At 32.6% G+C, this 20,934-nt stretch overlaps 1 protein-coding gene across 8 annotated transcripts in view; it reads right to left on the reverse strand.

Annotated features, from left to right (window-relative positions):
* NOL4 (nucleolar protein 4) overlaps positions 1 to 20,934 on the reverse strand; it is a 465,402-nt gene that overhangs the window by 87,463 nt on the left and 357,005 nt on the right. For 6 of the 8 annotated variants that reach the window (XM_074277598.1, XM_074277605.1, XM_074277621.1 and 3 more), the window contains 2 exons: positions 16,733 to 16,912; positions 15,822 to 16,013 (listed from right to left, as the gene is read on the reverse strand). In XM_074277598.1, coding sequence (XP_074133699.1) covers positions 15,822 to 16,013; positions 16,733 to 16,912 — 372 coding nt within the window. The remainder of the gene's footprint in view (positions 1 to 15,821; positions 16,014 to 16,732; positions 16,913 to 20,934) is intronic. The other 2 variants (XM_074277643.1, XM_074277604.1) reach the window with 1 other exon arrangement.

The raw sequence follows: 20,934 nt of genomic DNA on the forward strand, positions 1-20,934 counted from the left end.
GGATTAAAATGTCAAACATGTAATAAAATGCTTATGGTATTATGTACATTTATTTACATCATTTTGCAATGGGTGTTTAATTTGTAAACACACACTGTAAAAGATTACAGAAAAAAATTTTGAAGTTGAAAGATGCAAAAATGTTTGGAATCTGTTTGGCAAATCTTACATTTTTTCAATGTTTCCAAATGATTTAAATAGTTTTATCTAGAGACAGAGTAAGAGAATAGCTGACACTGGAGGAAACTGAGACTCAGAAAGTCCATATGCGATTTAATTTCTAATTATAGAATGTTAAGAGTTGTAGGGAATCTTAGCAATATCACATTAATTTATTTAATATATATTGAAAGTAAATTTATTATAATGCAATTGATATATTATGGAACATTTTGAGTATAACTAAATTCCAGGTTTGTTTCTGTATGATTTCTGTGAGAAATAGCAAAAAATTGCACTACTTTACACTGCTACAAGCTACAACCTTTCCTACTCAAACTTCCACAAGAAAACCAGTTTTTTTTTAAATTCTTTTTTTCATTTAACAGTGTTTTATTTTTTCACTTATATGTAAAGATGGTTTTTAGCATTCATTTTTGTAAGATTTTGAGTTTCAAATTTTTTCTGCCTCCTTTACCTCTCCCTGCCTCAAGCAAGCAATCTAATATAAGTTATACATTTACACTCATTTAATTATATTTCTATATTAATCATGTTGTCAAAGAAAAATCAGAACAAAAAAGAAAAACCAAGGGAAAGAAAACAAACAAACAAGCAAATAAACAAAAGATGAAAATAGTATGCTTCCATCTACACTCAGTTTCAATAGTTCTCTTTCTGGGTAAGGATGGCATTTTCCATTCCATTGAAAGTTTATTGGATCTTGGATCACTGTAAGCTACATTCTATTTAATCACTATATCTTATAAATAAAAAAAATTGAGTCCTTGAGAAGTAAAATAACTCATCCTAAACTATCATGTAGCTCCTGATTCTCAAGTAAGTGCTCTTTTCATTAGATTATTCTCTCCCCACCTCACTCCCTAAAATAACCCTATGACATTTCTTTTAAACTACTTATCATTGGGATCTCAGATATTACATTAAGCTTAAGTAATTACATAGCAAACATGATTCACAACTAAAAATTATGAAAACAGAAGATATTTCCTTATAAAATAGCAGCCAAGACTTGTGACTCCTACCCATGAAATCACAGGTAAAACAATAATATGATTATAACATTTGAATGAAAAATAATACTATAGTAAAGCTAATTTGTACTAATTGGGGTAAAGAAAGCCAGTCTAAATTAGTTAAATAAACTTATAGAATTATATATTTAAAATATAATTTTATTACTTTAAAATATATCTATATATTAATTAGGAATTTTATAATTATAAATAGAAACCTCACCATAATCTGATTTTTATGGATACACACACACACACACACACACACACACACACACACACACACACATATATATGCATATATATATACACACAAGAGTCCTCAATGAAAATGCTTAAAACCATTCAATAGGCTTTTTATTAAGTGGGTAAACACTAGTGTTAGTGTTTATCTTATTAATTTGTTTATTTAAAAACAACCAAAAAGGGCACTCAAACAAAAACACACAAACCTATTGCTTAATCAGAAGGCTTTTGCTCTTGAGTTTTTGAGTTAAATGAATGTTGAAAGTTTTGAATTTTAATTAAAGCGTAGAATCAAAGTCACCCAACTTGGAGACAATATAGGGACACAGGAGCCAACATATATTACAACTTTTACATAGGCTTCTAATAATAATAGAAATAAGACAAATACTTTGTGAATCTGAATTATTGAAGTTGTATTAGTTGTCAGTAAAAATAACCAAAAGAATCTTTTACATAAAAATTGGCTCAGTAAAAGAAGCTATTTTTTAGTCATATGAAAAAATATTCTAATTCACTATTGATTACAGAGATGCACATTAAAAGAACTCTGAGGTACCACCTTACACTTATCAGATTGGCTAAGATGATAGGAAAATATAATAAAAAATGTTGGAGGGGATGTGGAAAAACTGGGACACTAATGTACTACTGATGGAGTTGTGAACTGATTTAGCCTTTCTGGATAGCAATTTGCAACTATGCCCAAAGAGCTGTAATACTGTGCAAACCTTTTGGTCCAGCAGTGTCACTACTGGGTCTGTATACTAACAAGATCAAAAAAGAGGGGAAAAGACTCATATGTGCAATAATGTTTATAGTAGCAATTTTTGAAGTGGCTAGAAATTGGAAATTGAGTGGATGCCCATAAATTGGGGAATGGTTAAATAAGTTATAGTATATGAATATAAATGAATATTATTGTTTTATAAGAAATAATGAGCAGGCTGATTTCAGAAAAGTCTGGAAAGACTTAGATGAACTGATATTGAGGGTAATGAGCAGAACCAGAAAAACATTCTCCATAGTAATAGCAAGGTTATGTGATGGTTAATGATGATAGGCTTCTCAGCAAAACAGTGATCCAAGACAATTCCAGTAAATTTGGGGTGGAAAATACTCTCTACATTCAGAGATTGCTATGGAGATTGAATGTGGGTTGAAGCATACTATTTTCACTTTATTTTTTTGGTTTGCTTTTTTCTCATGTTTTTTCCCTTTTGTTCTGATTTTTCTTTCACAATGTAACTGATAATAGAAATACATTTAAAATATTGTAATGTGTATAACCTATATCAGATGGCTTGCTGTAGAGGGGTGGGGAGCAATTAGGAAGAAAGGGAGAAAATATATGGAACTCAAATTCTTACAAAAATGAATGTTGAAAAGTATCTTTACATGTAATTGGAAAAATAAAATACTATTGAGAAAAAAAAGAAGAAAAAAATTGGTTAAGAGAAGTCAGGGTTGATTATGTATTGCTTTATAAAAAATAGCACTATTATAATACCACTATTGGACAGTCCCTTGAGGTTAGTTTTGTATCCAAAGATAGTATTAAACACCAGTTATTTCCTCCCCCAGCGCCAAATTATTAATTATTATGAAGCTGATTATACAGTTTTGACTAGCCAAGTCTTTTGTTACTAGTCATAGATCTATTTCCCTTCTTGGGTCTATTTTATTTTTTATGGTAATCAAACCAAGATGGCATAATTTTGGAAAAAAAATAACAAATATTTCTTATTATAAAGGGTTTGATGGAGTAGGTTTAAATTATTGTCAAAAATGGGATTTGTGTGTTTCCTTTGTCTATACTCTTAGTCTTCTTTATTCCTGTGGACGATCGTGAGTTCATTGAAATGTCACTGTTTCTGAGTGTTCCTGACAGGTAATTAGCATAATGAATCAATGCCTACTCTGGACCAAGTGCTGCAGCTCTTGACTGGCAAAGAAATGCTACTGCTCAGACTCAGTGCCTGCTTATGCCAGAAAGAGTGACCATAGAAACAAAAGATTTTAGGGAATGACAAGATAAAGGGAACATTTAAAAATAAATGAAAAGCATTTTGGCAAAAACCCTGGAAAAATATGTCCCTCTTTCAGATTAGTTCCACTCTAGTTCATTTGAGAAAAACTGAAGAATAACCTTAAAAAAAAAAAAAAAAAAGGAAAAAAGAACTAAAATATTACACCATGGCATGTGGACAACGTTGTGCTGATATCGGGAAGGTCGGTTAAAACTAACTACTCACTGCTTACTAATTAACTGGTCATAATTAGCTGTCATTCTCAATTTGCTTCTGGGAGCATCTTTCCTCAGCACTGCTCTTATCTTGTTAATTACTTATATTTGAATCAATGCTAATTGTGTCATTATGCATATGGTTTAGCTGTTCCAGTAAAACTGGACTTTTCCTTTTTCTTTTTTCCTTGCATTTCTTCTTCTCTTTCGTTGAAGATTGAAGCCGAAGGGAAGGCAGCAATAGTTATTTACATAAATAGTGTTCTATAAGCCAAATGAAAAAAAAATGAAGTCAGGTTTTCTTAACCCTGGATCTGTGAAATTATTTTTTTAAAACTGTTTTTGATATTATATTTCAATAAAATTGTTTTCCTTGGTAATACTACATATTTTATTATATATATTTTAAAACGTTTTTTGTGAAAAAAGGCTTCACTGATTCCCAAGGGGTGAGTGATATTAGAAAAGTTAAGAATCTCTGACCTAAACTTTTCTTGAATAACAAAACAATCAACCTTCCTCCATCCTATATTTAAGAAGGTTCTACTCAGGCTCTTACATTACTTTAGCATACTAGTAGTAAGAATATGTTGATAAATATTTAACAATTAACTCTCCAAAAATATGGTATACACAGCAAAATTTAAACTTCATTTACATTATTAATATTTTCTCCCATCACTTTCTTAAACCTGGACAATCAATAATAATAATTCAAGGTGATTTATAGCATCTGTCACTTTAGACATATAAGTGCTCAGGCTGAGAATTTAACAATCTGCTGCAGCTGGATGGAGATGTTTCTAATACACCTCAGATAGTAATAAGAAGAGCACTGAACTCTAGGTTAGGATCCTGGCTCTGCTGTAGCTACTTCATTTCTGAGTCAAAGGCAGAAAGATATTCATATAACCTATCTTACAAGATTATTGGGATAGACTGCAACCATTTACTGTTCATTTCTTTTAGTCAAGTCTGACTCTGTGACCCCATTTGGGGTTTTCTTGGCACTGGGGTATTTTGCTATTTCCTTCTCTTACTCTTTTTTTTTTTTTTCACAGATAAGGGAACTGAGGTAAATGGGGTTAAATGAGTTGTCTTGGGCCACATATTGTCAGAAGCTGGATTTGAACTGAGATTTTCATTATTCTAGGGTGGATGATCCATCCATTGCACCACCGAGCTGCCCCTTTGTAACCACAGAGTGGCTATAAATATATTCCTACTTTTCATCACAGAATTATTAAAATGACAGGAAGCCAAAATTTAACCAAGTCTGGGATGCTTCTGTTTTAGGCTATAGTGAACATATGTGTGTAGGATCTTTTAACCTTTTAAAATTGCCACCAAGCCCTGTCCAGACCAACTTCAGGGCCCTAGAATTATCTGAGGCTTACACTGAGCTGGAGCTGGTGAGGACCTCTGAGGCCATTTCATCCAGCCTCCTGATTTTATAGACAATGGTATTAAGGTTGTGGAAGTTAAATGAATTACCTAAGGTCACACAGGTTAATTAGCATCAAAAGCAGGATTTGAAGCCAGGCAATATGACTTCAGCATCAGACACTTTCCCCATTATATGATAATTCAGTTTTTTAAATGTTTTATGTTCTTGTCCTTCATTTTTGAAAACAACTAAAATGACATCACTATTTTAGAATTGAGTTACAATTGACTATGGCTGATCAGAACAATATAAGCTTGGAATGTGGTAAAAAAAAAAGTTATAATCTGATAAAGAATAAAATGATCAAAGAACAAAGGGAACAATTTATACCAGGACATGAATATTAGGTAAATGAACCATTTAATAAAATTTTTATAGTCAGATGAAAAGCAAACCAAATTAAATCTGTGGAAATTCTTTTTTTTTTTTACAATAAAAATAATCAAAACTATTTATTTACAATAAAACTATAAAGACAATCAATTTTCCAAGCTCTAAATATTGTGATCAATACAATGACCATCTCTTATTCCAAAAGATTGATGATGAAACATGATGAGACAAATTAAGGATTCAACATATAAACCCATCCATACCTACATCATCTATTCACAAACACATATGTATACATCTAAATATATGCATACGTAAACACATATACATATGTACACACGACCATATTAATATAGAGCAGATGAGGACATTTTTTTTCATATTTTTCAGTCAGTCAAACATTTTTTAATACCTAAGAACCAGGCACATAATCACAAAGAATTGTTTGTTTTTGAATGAGAAAGTGGGGAGGGTCAGGAAATAAACTTTTTGATTGAAAAATATAATAAAAAAGGGAGAGATATGTAAATAGGAAGGTTCTACAAATGTGGAATGCAGCATGCACTTTCCAATGAAATCATTCTCTGGGGAGCTTTATATAATTCCAAGAATCCTCTCTAGCAGTGAAGATAATCTATAAATGTCTTTAATATGAAACCAAGGCATGTTAATAAAAATGTTTTTAAAACACAAAGCAAGTGGTGATGAACACCACTGAAAACATGAATTTCAAAGTTCAAGGAAACAGGCCATGTGAAGCCTGACTAAAGCCTGGCTGAAAAGTCATGTACTTCTTGAATTGTTCAGTAAAACAACTTCATTTAAAAAGAAAAAAAAATATTTTTGAGTATAGTTAGTGGTAGATTCTTGCCTTGATAGAAATTTTAAACATTAATAAAAACAATTATATTTTTATTTCCCAAGTACATTTGAATTTCACAAGTCCAACATTCCATTATCACAAAGCACACACCCAAGCAAATGCTTACTTAAAGCAACTCTTAACAGGGAAGGTACAAGCATATTTAAACTAACAGTTATCATATCTCTTAAGATGAAAAAATAAGGATAATGTATGGCACATAATATATTTCACAACTAGAATCAATTAAATGGCTAAAACCCACCAGTGGTCAGCAAATTAGTAAAATGAATCTTCTTATGTCTCTCTCCCTACTCTCCAAGATAATAGTTGGCATAATTGTCCTCATTAGTAACTCTTAGAGCAAGCTTGCTTTTAAACAACAAAACACAATTATTCCTAGGGGCAAAAGGAATAAACCTAAACACAACTCAGTATGTTTGGGAATTCAGGATGTTAGGGCTTAGAGATTGTTAACTCTTTGGAGGACTAGAACATATAATTTTTTATGTTTATATCCCCATCAACTAGCACAGTGTTTTATACATGACAGATATTTAATAAATGTTTACAGAAGGATTATTTATTAAAAAAAGTGAAATTTCCAATATTTTGAAAAAACTAGTTTAAAATGATATTTTTAGATATTCTTAATGACAAAAACAACTTCATTCCAAAATATCTTAGAATAATCATTGTTTAGAAAAATGATTGTTAAGTAGATTATGAAATATATATTTGGGCAAGAGGACAATGTATGTTATGATAAAAATCTAGATTTTACAATGTAGTGCTCAACAACAGTTGAACTGATCATGATGAACAGAAAAATAGATGAAATCCAGATTATTATTCCATTTTGATATTTGTTAATAGTTTTGATGGAGGGAAAGGTTGAGGATTCTAGGTGAAGTTGATTTTAAGGATTTTCTTTATGGCTTTTTCCTCCCTTTTAATAGTATATATTATTATAGACAACTGAGATAATAGACAATGTAATAATTATTCTTTCTCATAATTCACAGGTAAAATTCTTTCTGTACTATAAAAATGATGTAGGGAATCCTAAAAGGGGGGGAACATTTGAGAAATATCTTGAACCCTTGGAGAAGTTCTCCCCTGATCCCCACCCTAGGAAATCAAGATAAAATGATTTCATTCTGTTTATCTTGATGGGACTAGTTGAGTCCAGGAGCACTCCTACTTAGCCCCAGCTGGAGATCTAGATTTCTATGATCTCTATTGAGTTGGAGATTAGTCCAGGGACACTCATAAAAATGGAAAATTTCTATTCAATTCCAAAAATTTCTGTCTGATTTCAACTCAAACTGCCTCCAGCCTCCAGCCAAAGTTTCAATTATAAAAAGGGGAAACTAGGCTCAACTCCTTGCAGAGAGGCCAAAGCAGGAATCATGCCAAACCAAGGGACCTCCCTTGGCATGGTTGCCTGTGAGGACCCTCTGCCTGCTGAGAAGACACTCTTTTCTCAGTGTTAACCCCTCTTTATCTCTCTCACCTATTTTCCTAACAGGACTACACCCCTCTTTACCTCTCTGTGGGGATTTCTCTGCTGGGAACTTTATCTCTCTCTGCCACAGATATCTCTTTGCTTTTTCTCTCCTATGTTAGACCTTTACTTCTCTGTTGTGACCTTGCCATTAAGGAAGTCAGCCTTCCTAGCAAAGGCTGGCTTCCCAGTACCAATAAACTTCTTTTTGCCAGTCTTAATTTTTTGGGTTCGTAAATCCATTTATGAAGGATCTGCACCAACCTGAAGGGGGTTCCCACAATTCTTTACACCGTGCCGAACCTCATCTTAACCAGTCACAAAAACTACTACACACGTTAAGATGTGTTGTTTTATCCACTTCAAGATGGCAATGACCCACTGCCAAGAGATTATGCTTTGAATTGACCCCTACCTCTTTCATAGATCTTCTCCCTCTGTCCCTTCCAGGAACAAGGATGAGGTAATTTTGACATCTATCTATCTATCTATCATCTATCTATCTATCTATCTATCTATCTATCTATCTATCTATCTTTTTCTCTTTGCATCCTCCTCTTGACTTAGAAGTTATATGTCTAAACAATATTTATAAAGATAAAATTGTCTCTACAGAAAGAAGCAATTGCTAGATCCTATTATGTGTGCTAGATGCTAAGGATATAAAAAATGAAAATAGTCCCTGCTTATATTATCCTAGAAAACAAATGAAGAAAGGAAGTATTCATCCCCATTCTTAGCTTGAGTGGGAAGGGAAGATATAAAAATAATAATAATATTTATATGATCATAATAAATAACAACAATAATACTACTAATATTTATATAATGCTACTATGTAGCACACAATGTGCCAAGCACTTTCCAATTATTATCTCATTTCATTCTCACAATGAGGGAGAGAGAGTTACTATTATTATCTCCATTTTATAGGTAGGATTACTGGGGCAAACAGAGATTAAGTTATCTGCAGGATCACAAAGCAGTGTCTGAGGCTGGATTGGAACTGAACTCTGACTCTAAGCCTTACTTGCTCTCTATCCACTGAACTACCTAATTGGCTCCAAAACACATAGCCTCCTGATAGTAGGAGTCAGAGACATGAATGTATCACTATAGAGAGACTATTTCTCTTTGTGGATCTGCATCACTGTCTGGAGATAAAATTCTCTTGCCCTCTCCCCATTTAAAGTTACAGTATACATTTTAGAAGGCACACAGAAAGTAGCTTGAGGAAATCTAGAATTTTTTTTTTTTACTGCAACTTATGATACTAATTATAATACAAATGAATATAATTATGATTTTGGAACTTGCTTGCTTATCTTGTGTGAAGCCTAAAGATATATTCTTTATTATTTGTGCTATTTTCATATTAAAGGAACACTTTAAAAAAATCTCTGAAAGGTAAATGGTAGATACCTTTTACTAAACTAACTTCACTCAGATAAGATTCCTCTAGATAGTTTTTATTTAGGTGACTATGATTCCACAAAATAAATATCTAACAACCAAAAAAGTAAAATATTATTTACTCCTTGTTTGTATCATAATTAAGTTTTCAGTATGCAGCTTTGCTAATATAGTTGCTAACAATACACAAAATGCAGTGTTTGAATTCCCATAGTGCCAAAAAGGAGAAAATCAATGATCCTTTGAATATACAGATCCCTTTACTTGAAGTTTTACTTTTTTTCCTTCACACATTTAATCTGATGTCATTCAATTTACATATTTGGATGCCTTGCATACTTTTTTTTTTTCTGGAGCCAAAACAAACATTCAAAGAAATGGCAGAAGTAGAGTGAAATTCAAAGACCTCCTATTGAGCCAATTAACAACTAAAAATATTTAGCTAAGCAGTCATTTAATGACTACTTGACTGAGTATGTTCTTAAATTCTAATGAGGACAGATAACAGAATCCTCTGGAGTAAATTTATTTCACATACACATATTTGAAGATACAATGCTCCTTTTTTCTACACTGAGAAATGATAAGTGGGTTTAGTATGGGATCAGTGCAGGAAAAACATAATCATGTGTCTTTTCCAACTAGAGAGTTCTACTGAATCTGTGAAAGAATGCACCCAAATAAAGATGTTTACTTACAAAATCACGGTCCATGTGTAAAAAGAATGTTAACATCATGGGGATATATTGAATTCTTTTGCTATTCACATATTTACATAAAGATGTATATAAACAATTTATCTAATGTTAGAGCATGAGGATTAGAATGAATGGCTAAATAAATTTCCTCAGGAATAATGTTTATGAGTTGTTTATTAACAATTAATCTGTTCTAAGTTCTGTCAATTCTACTTTCATAACCTCTCTATTATTTGCCTACTTCCTTCCTCTGACACTTCCACCACCCTAGGAAAGACTCTCATCACTTCATACCTGGAGGGAGCAGTAGCACCAGTGATAGTCATTTGGTTGATTTCCCTATGTCTAGTCTTTCCCCACTTTATTCCATCATATCTAATTAATCTTCTTAAAGAACAGATCTGATCATGTCTTCCCCTCCCATTCAATAAACTCTATTAACCTCCAAATATTATCTGTATAATCAAATAAAGATCCCTCTGCTTGGCATTCAAATTCCTCCACAATTGGCCCTATCTTTCCAGTGTTCCCATAGCTTACTCAGTCTCCACGCAGTTGGTGATTTAGTGACATAATTTCCTTGTGGTTTCTGAAATAAAACACTCCACCTCTAGTTATGAGTATTTTTATGGGCTGACCTCTATGCCTAGAATTTTCTCATTCCTTATCTCTTACTCCTGGTTACCCTGGCTTATTCCAAGTACCAGCTAAAAACCCATATTCAATGAGATGCTCTTCCTGATTTTTAAGGCTAGTGATTTCCCTTAGTAAAATTTCTCCAATTTGTCTTTCCTGTTCTCATGTTATCTTTTCCATTTGACTATAAACATCCTTAAGAGCAGGGTACCTTTTGCTTTTATTTTCCCATGTTATTGTCTGACATATAGTAGACACTTAATAAATGCTTGACTATAGACTATATAATATACATACACACATATATGTGTGCATATATACATGTATATGTATAGCTAGATGTATCTATGTATATAATATCATTATTAAAACAACAAATAGAGGTAACATATAACATTCTATCTATCAACCTACCTATCTTTTTAGTTACATATTCACATTTTCAAGTGGAAAGTTTTACTCATAGTTGCAGTATGATTTACAAAAATAAGAAGATATAGAAACGAGAATTATCTTGCCTTAAGATTAAAAATGATAAATTAATATTTAAAATGCTTTTATTTGTTTTAAAAAGCATCTTATTTATACAACTCTGTAATCTAGCAGGGTGGTTCAAATATAACCACTCCCATTTTATATGCAAAAAAAATGAGGCTTGGTGCCTAATTTGACATATGGTAAGGGACAGTGTCTGAGCCCCAAACCAGGTCACCCATCTTGGCCAATGTGCCTAGAGCAAGAAACCAAGGCAACGTTTCTCTAGAGAGATTCTATCTGAAGGAAAAGAAAGACATAAAATTTCTCTACATTCATTTTTCCCTAGCTAATTTGGCCATGGAATATTTTTGGTCTAATTATATACAGCTAAAATTCATAAAGGATTTTTAATTTAATATAAAGGTATAATACCTCTGGGAAAGAAGATTGGGAAAGTTTTAAAGCAAAACAGAAGAAATAAAGACTATTTTCTACTTTAAAGTCATATAGATAATTTAATATTTAGAGGAAAAATCATGTTAGAGTCACATCTCAGGATACACCATTCATAGGTTATGGAATACTAACATTCTGTGAAACATAGTTTAACAAATCTTGCCTTAGTGGTTAAAAATCAAGATAACATCTCTACTATATTAACAATAGCTCAAGGAAAGGTTATTTACAGTCATCTTCTGAGAGTATCTTTTAAAATGATGAAGATGCTTGCAAAATTGTCCATGATACTTTATATCTGTATCTGGAACAGATTCTCCATTTAGTTTGTACTTTACTTATTTTTTGTCAGTAATTTCAGACGACAGAATGTCACATTTTTTTAAAGAAAAATATTCCTATGGTAAAATAATTCTACATGTCTTTATATTTATTTATACAATTTAATTAATATATTATCCATTCATCCATCCATTCATTCATCTCAAATAAATTTATTGCTGAAAAGGCTATACCTTAGTGTTCTTGGGCTCTAATTAGTGAAATAACATATAGAGGTTAAGAACATATAAAGATAAATAACAATTTTAAAAGTTCAAACACAATACAATAATGACAATACAAAAGATAAGGTAACATGTTTGAGAGTCAATTTGTAGGTCCAAATATTATGTTTTGAAGGAGAACAAGAGGACAGAGAGATCAATATGGCTAAAATGATTAAGATGTTTTTAGATATGTCACATTGGATGAGAAAAGAGATGTAGGGAGGCAATTCCAGGAAGGAAAAACATCAGCAGTAGAACAGATATGGAGATAAGCATGTTTGGAGAGCGTAAATAGACCAATATGCAGGAAAGTATATAAGTCAGCTATGAGGATGATTTATAATGGGGACTTACTAAGCTTAGGCAAGAGATCCAGACCTGAGATTTAGATTTGAGAGGCTGATCCTCAAGATTGGAAAGGGCCTTGGAGATCATAGAATTCCACTTCCCATTTTATAGGTAATGAAAATCAAATTTTAGAAGGATAAAGTGATTTTTCTAGGCCAAATAGCTCACTAGTGACAGAATTGAAACTAGGACTCACAACTAATTCTGTTAAGTAAATTTTTTACTCTGAGCCAGTTTCTTAAGAATTGAAGCAATATTATATTTCAAATTTTCTTTGGATTATCGATCCCTGAATTTTTTAATTAAAAAAAATCAGCCTAGCATAAAGTACACTTATGACTTTTTAAATAAATTACATGACTCACAAAGACAATGAGCTAACAAGCAAATCAGCTGATTGGCTTAATTAGACTGAAGAACTGGAAGATAGAGTTTGTGGATGTGTATGTATATGTGCATGCATATGTGTATATCAACCAAGCAGACCACTATAAACCATAGACATTCTTGTACCAACAAAAAATACCAAAAAAAGAAGATTCAACTCTTAAAATTTTTTGCTTCTATGTAAAAATAATAACCATAAATATTTATTTGTTACCTTTTCAGGACAATTTTCCTTTAAGAGGAAATGTATATTTAAAAAAATCCAACTGCCTACCCACCCATATATCTACTCAAAAATAATTTATTTTGTGCTAGCTAGTTGCAATGGACCATATCAAAGGCTGGAGGAGATACAGAGATAAATAAGGATATGCATGGATTCACAAGGGATGACTTGGGGGTGTTGTTGATAGAGGGGGAAATAAGAAAGTAGATGAGTATTTTGCCAAGTTGAGATAGAAGGTAGAGAAGGCTATTATTATTATTAATATTAATGTTCAATCACCATCATGAACTCCTTTACCCTTTTCCTCTTAAGAAATCTATTCTATAAGGAGTAAACAAAAGCTATTTCTGAACATGGTTGGCATCTAACGACTGATCCACACAGAGAATGTAAGATTTCAGAAGCAAACACTTCAACTTTTAGATTTTAAAATACTGCTAAATAGGCAAAATATCTGGGATTTCTTCAGGGTATATATTACACAGCACTGTATTTTTAAATGTTATGTTTGTAAATACATGAGTGATAAATAATTAGAATTAGTGTTGAGAATAGAGCTAAAGTTAAATACATTTTTATGTATTCAAATACAAATCTTTGGAATTATGAATATGTTATTTGGAGGGGGTGATGAGTAGAGGACACATCTCTGATTTCATTGGTATACTTGCTGAGAACACTAGTAATGCTACCAGTAATAGGTTAGCAGTTTATAATCTTGCAGAGTTTTTAGGGGGAGTTAAAAAATTGAGGACTTGCTCAGAGTCAAAAAAACTATTGGTTAATGTTCAGACGAAGCTATTGCTTCAGCCCAGGTTTTCTCCACATCTGAGATGAGTCCTAAATGTACTATATCACTCTGACACTAGTAATGTCTATCTGATACAGGACTTGATTTGAGTTAGTAATAAATTAAAGTCTTTGTATATGACATTGTTAAATAATATCTGCCCTGTTATTGCTTTTAAAAATTAAGTGAAAGATTTAAATGTTTTCTAACTAATTTAAACTCAAATTTAAGAATATTGAAATCTTTTTGGATTCTGATTCTGCAACACTTTATTCTGGTTATTCCATTCAGCTTTGTATTATTCATAAGTTTGATAAATGTACCATTTATGTTTTAATTCAAATCACTGATTGCTACTAACACAAAACTTATGATATAATACAGTACTAGAAACTTTCCACATTAATATCCACTAATCAGTGTTGTTTAGATATTAGTAGGAATCTCTTTGTCATCCAGTCATATTTATCCACCTTGTCCACAAAGGCAAAATATTAGACTTTAATATGCTGTGTTGAAACCAGATTTCTCTCTCTCTTTATACATAAATCTTTATTTTCCCTTATCTCTCTTTTTATGTCATTTTTTTTCTTTGAAAACTATCAGAAGATGCTTTAAGAATAATCAGATAGCTCAGCCATATTCTACTTATACTGAAATTGAAACAAAAACTAAAACAAGTTATAAAGATTTGGAATTTTTTGCAATTAAGAAAAAAGATAATTTTGTAAGATTTATCAGATCATTTACCAAGTAATGTTAAGTTGGAAAATGAATTTTAAAATATAAGGTTGGTGACAGAGTGTTTTATCTGAAGTTATTATATACACTTACATGGACTGGCATCATCCTGTACTATAATGCTTCTAGATACCAGGCATATATAAAAGCTTTAAATATGTCATAATTCAGAAAGTAATAATTTTGTTAGGATTTGTCATTTCCATTATGTGTATATATGGATCTATGTATATATGTGTGTATACATTTGAATACACCATAGGAATTCTGAAATTTAAAAAAAACAACAGAAAGTCAATAATTTTATATATGAATGTGTATATGTATGTGTGTGTATATATGTATATATATACACACACATATATATTTACACACTATATATATAATTATTCCTTCTAATTCAAATCTTTATTCTATCCCAGAAGTTATTTATACATATATAATATTATACATATAATACCATCATATATGTAATATATATTACACAATAATATTATATTTTATATATAATAATATATTATATAATTTTGGGGTAGAATGGACAATTAGAAGATTATATATATATATATATATATATATATATATATATATATATATATATATGTAGTGTTTACTAAAGCATTGATGTATGTAATCTCCATCATCAAACAATATCCATTGATATCCTAAATTGATCTTTCTCTCTGTCCAGAGTTATGAAAAATTCAGAATATTAAACACATAAACACAGTACAAACACACCAAGCACAACAAAGCCCCAATTTCACTATAGTTTTTATTCCTCTGCTCTTCCTGTTTTATTTTCAAGACCTGTTATTTGCTAACCATTCATATGGAAAACATATTATTTAGATGGATTTTTCTAATACTTTTCCCATTTCCACTCTGCTCAGAAAAAGCCATTAACAGATAAGTCCTAAAGAAATTTGGATTCATTTCAAGATGATGAACCTCATGTCTGGTTTAGGAGTGACAGAAAGGAAAAAAATATGAATGAGATGCTCTTTCCCATTGATTGCTATTCATTTAATCCTCATTTTCTATAGAATGATACTAGACAGTTCCTGGGAGTTGTATTCTCACAAGGTATTTCTTATTGAATGAACAAAGGGAAAAATTCAGGAAAGATGAAAGGGGGAAAAAAACTCTGACCTGACATTACAAAAAAAAAAAAAAAAGACACTAAGATGAAAACAAAATAGTGTCATGAATTTACATATGGGGTTTTGATGGAATCTAGGGCTGTGTTTTAAGTCAAAACTCACCATCTCAAAACCACTTCTTTTCATCCGCCTGCAGGACTTGAGGTAAGTACGTATACGTTTCCTGGCACGTTCTTGATACTCAGGGAATTGTCGCCTGCATGAGTCAATGATAGCCTGGATCTTTTCTTTGGGCTGCTTAGAGATTGGGACCATTCGGTCCAAGTTTTCATCTACAAACAGCCTGACAAACATCTGTTGGCAAGAGGGAGACAGAGGAGAAGGGTTTGGAGGGCTGCTCTCTTCTCTTTCTAGCTTCCTGTCTTGATTACTGATAGGAAAATACCATTTTCTGGTTTATGCACTGAAGAATTTTGCAATGGAGAGGCAGAAATTTTAAGCAAACACTCTTTAAGGGCTTTCTAAAGGGCTGAATAAAGAAAGAAAGAGAGAGAGAGAGACAGAGACAGAGACAGAAAAGAATAGACTTGTGTATAGAAATTATGAAATAATCAACAATAAGCTGTAAAATTGAGCACCCCATAACTTTTTTATTAATAATAACTACAACCGCTACAAGTTAATGCTGCACTTTTGGTACTTCGAAAAATACTAATCTTTGAAAATTAGCAATTGCTTGTTTTGTCATGCATAATTAGATTAAGCTGGGAAAGCAACAGAAATAGCTGATCACGGTTGTACTCTTCAGAGGAACAAGCTGTGGCCCCCTTCATCCACTAGATAAACATGCATACTCACACAACCCAACTCCAGTTTTCAGCTGACATTTGGCTTTAAAATTCTAAACAAAACACAGCAATTTTGGTGTCTGGTTGGCCAAGAGTGTTTCATGTACTTTAAAAATCCTTCTGTAAATTAAACAAACATGCGTCTAAAATATCCACATTTACCGAGTAACAACATGTAAAATAAATTGATAAAATTAAACCACACAGCAGTATGGCAAGACTCACATTAAAAGCTTTCAGTCGCTCAGCTTCTACTCCGTCTGTCTCATTAACTTTCTCGGAATCTTCTTGCTCATCATGGTCATCTTCATCTTCATCTCCTCTGTTCATTGATAAGTCCTCAGCACCTCTGTCTATGCTCTCATTCTTTCCAGATTCATAACTTGAGTAGCTATGTGCAGGGGACTGAGAATAAAAAGAAAAGGGCAATTACATAAGTACATCTGTTGAAAAAGTTTACTTTTTATCAGTTGTATCAACACATTCAAACTGCAGATTTAAATAATACAATATTTCAATAGTTATGTGTTTTCCATTCATTACATTAAATTTTCATTTACATTAAAGCAAGACATACATACACACACATATAAAATATAAAATGGAATAGAATGCTTGCTTTGATGAGAGAAACAATGAGTTTTCTAAATTTCTAAAATTAGCAAAGTATCCAGTAAAGACAAAGACCGTTATTGGAAAAATAATAAAAATGACTTTAATCCTAGTTTATAATGTATTGCTCTGAGAATGGAAAAATTTTTCCTAAATATACATAAAATGATAAAATTTTATTGTTGTTCAGTCGTACTGTCCAATTCTTTGTGATCTCATTTGGGGTTTTCTTGGAAAAGATATAGGAATAGTTTGTCATTTCCTTCTCTAGTTCATTGTAGATGGGAAATTTGAGGGAAATATCTTGCCCAGAGTCACACAGATACTAAGTTTTTGAGGCTGCATTTGAGCCTAAGAAAATGAGACTGTAAGCCCACCTTATCTATCTTTTGTGCCATCTAAAGAAATTATCTTAGTTTGCAAATGATTTCTCAATAGATGGAGATATACCACCACATCATCAAGCATTTATTAATTACTGACTAGTACCAGGTAATGTGTAAAGCATGAGCGTTGCAAAGATGACTTACAGAGTTCCTGATCTCAAGCAGTTCACTATCTAGTGGAGGAGTGCAGCAGTCAAGGACAATACCAGTTTAGAACATAAGTTCATTTGCAAAATGTTATGTCGAAGAATGATAGAAAGATACGGTAATGTTGTCTCACAAATCATACAAAAATACTTGAGTAGAAGATGAAACTGTAGAAAGCTTGACCTCAGAACCACCTAAACCACAGCATCCCAAAAGTATTTATAGATAAAACCAGAAGGAAAACAAACATTATGGATGAAGAATGAAGTGGACCCAAAACAGAATTGAAGTAAGAAAACTGACTGGATTGTAATTAGAAAATTTGATGTTTTAATGACCCAAAGTTTTTAGCCTGAAAAAGATATCTCTCTTTTTAATATTGATGTATTTTGGTGATGTTTGTGGCTACATATCATGAAATATCACAGTCTCTGATGGATCATAGTTGCATGTCACTTGAAGGAAAAGGGACAATTATAAAACAGATGTGAATAAACAGCAATATACTACAAAATCAGTCAATCAATAAACATTTATTAAAAACTTACTGTATTCCAAACACTGTGCTAAATGCTATGATACAAAAAAAGTAAAAAGAACAACAACAAAAAAACAAACAACAAAAAACAAACAAACAAACAAACAAACAAAAAACAACTGTCCTTGTTATGAAGGAACTCATAATTTAATGGAGGAGAAATCATGAAAACAATACTGTCAGAAGAAGCTGCACGCAAGATAAATTGGAGATAATCAACAGAAGGAAGGTACCAGAATTAAGAGGAATGAGGAAAAAAAATTAAACTACCTGTAGAAAGTGAGATTTTAGCTGGGACTTGAAGTAAGTCAGGGGCAGTAATTAACGGAGAGCATTTCAGACACAGAAGATAGCAAGTAAAAACACCAGAAATTTGGAGGTGGAGATTCTTTTTTTGAGGAACAGTAAGCAGGCCAGTTTCACTGTATTGAAGAATATATGTTAAAAGACTAGAAAGGTGTGTGTGTGTGTGCGCGCGTGCATGTGTGCATGTGCATGCAAACATATGTATGTGAACAAGTTATAATGGACTCTGAAAGACAAAAATTAGAGTTTATGTTTGATTGTGGAGTTAATAGGTAGCCAATGAGATTTATTAGATAGGGAGAGGGGAAGTGAAATGATCAGATATGTATTTTAGGAAGACCCACTTGGGCATCTTAGTGGAGAATGGATTGTAGTGGGGAGACTGATTCATGGCAGGAAATCAATTAGCAGACTATTACAATAGTCTAAGTATATGATGATGAGTGTTTACATTATCATGATGCAGGGTAAAAACTAGAAGTAAAGTTATCAATATTATCATAGGACAATGATCAGAAAAGGAAATAGATCTGATAGCAGGAATAAAGGATATCTGCTGGAGTACTGATATAACATCAAAAAATGTTGTGGAAGCTGTCAAAATTTTAAATGACTCTTCCCTGGAGAATACCTGTGAGGACATGTTTAATAGTTCAATAAGAAAGAGAAGTCATGGGCAGGTTGTAATTTGCATTATTGGAGAAGCATTCACTGATCCATTGAAATGTCGTTCAGTTTTCAGTCCTGTTCAATTTATTATTTCATTTGGGATCTTCTTGACAAAGATACTACCTTGAACCATAATCTTCTTGGATAAAGGAGGTAGCATAGCTGATAAGGATGGGTAGTGGATGGTACAGAGGAGGATAGATTTTTCCTGAGGAAAGCGAAAAGCGTCACACCTATTAAATAGCATTTGTGGTATCTGGTGCGTCATGGCAAAGGAGGGGTTTGTTAGGAAAAGGGTAGTGAGGAAAGACAGACGGTAAGATTAAAATATAGCTTTTGCTCTATGGGGGTCTTAAAGAGAGCTATAATACACAAGGATAGAATGAAGTGAGCAAAACTAGAAGCACATTATCCATAGTAATAGCAATATTGCATGATGATCAACTATGAAATAAAAGTACAATAATCCCAGACAAAATGCTATTTATTCATCTCCAGAGAAAGAACTGATGTTGTCTGAATATGGACTTAAATTTTCTTTTTCTTTTTTTTTTCTTTCTCTTTCTTTCCTTCATTCTCTTTTTTAATTTTTTTTCTCTTTCTCTCTTCCTTCCTTTTTCTCTTCCTTCTTCTCTCTTCCCTTTCTTCCTCCCTCCCTTTCTTTCTCAAGTTTTCTTGTACAAAATGACTAACAGGAAAATGTTTTATATGACATATAATCTATTTCAAATTGTTTCCTGTCTCAGGGAGGGGGAAGGAAAGGGAAAGATATACTTGATTAATACTTTAAAAAATAACAAATGTTAAAAATTATCTTTATGTGTAATTAGGATAAAAATTAAACATTATTTAGAAAAAAGAGGGACCTGTAATTAGGAATTTTATTTAAGATTACTTTGGCAGCTGAAAGGAAGACAGAGTAAGGAGAAATCTATGGCAGGGTGACTTGCTGAGATTGTGGCTTGCTTTAAAGCTATTATCTCAAAGATGAATGATAAGTAAATTATTAATAAAATCAAGAACAATGAAAAGATACATTGCAGGTATTAAATAATCCCATCATGCTTCCCATGATTCCACCATTATACTCTCCTCTACCTAGAAATCTTTTTCTCTTCCCCTTCTCAATCTTATAATCTGAAATTAGGGTTGAATAATTCTTCCACTTGGAGTTGGAAATCCTTTCTGCCTTTATATATCTTAAAAGGTATAATGTCACTATCAAAGACGGTATGAGAGAAAAATAAGTGGGACTTCCGGCCAAGATGGCGGCGTGGAGGCAGACAGCTGCTTGAGCTCCACGTTTTCTCTCAGAACTTACTTCATGACAAGCCTCAGACTTAATGCTTGACCCAGAAAGAAATCCACAAATAATCACCAAGAGAAGACATCCTTGAAAGTCACCAGAAAAGGTCTGTGTTTGCTTGGGGGAGGGTCAATCAGACTGGGCACAGACTGAGGGCAGGCAAGCCAGAGCAAGACAGGCAGCTCACACAGCTCAGACCGGAGGGGGAGGAGTACGATCTCTGCTGTTTCTGCAAAAAGACTTTTTCCCCAGTGTGGATACTCTGTCTTGGCAGCAAGCTAGGATCAGTGGAGAGGGTGTACACACCGGAGGTGAAGATTAAAACCCCGCAAAGCCAGCATCTCTCAGAACCTGGCCACCCCCAACCCCCACCTGGACTGATTCAGTGCTTTCTCCCAGAGCCTCAGAGCACAGACTCAATACAGTCATTGCTGTTCTGTTAGTGGCTCTCTGCTGCCCTATC

Source organism: Sminthopsis crassicaudata, chromosome 1 (genome assembly GCF_048593235.1).
Source record: "Sminthopsis crassicaudata isolate SCR6 chromosome 1, ASM4859323v1, whole genome shotgun sequence".
Lineage (NCBI taxonomy): Eukaryota > Metazoa > Chordata > Mammalia > Dasyuromorphia > Dasyuridae > Sminthopsis > Sminthopsis crassicaudata.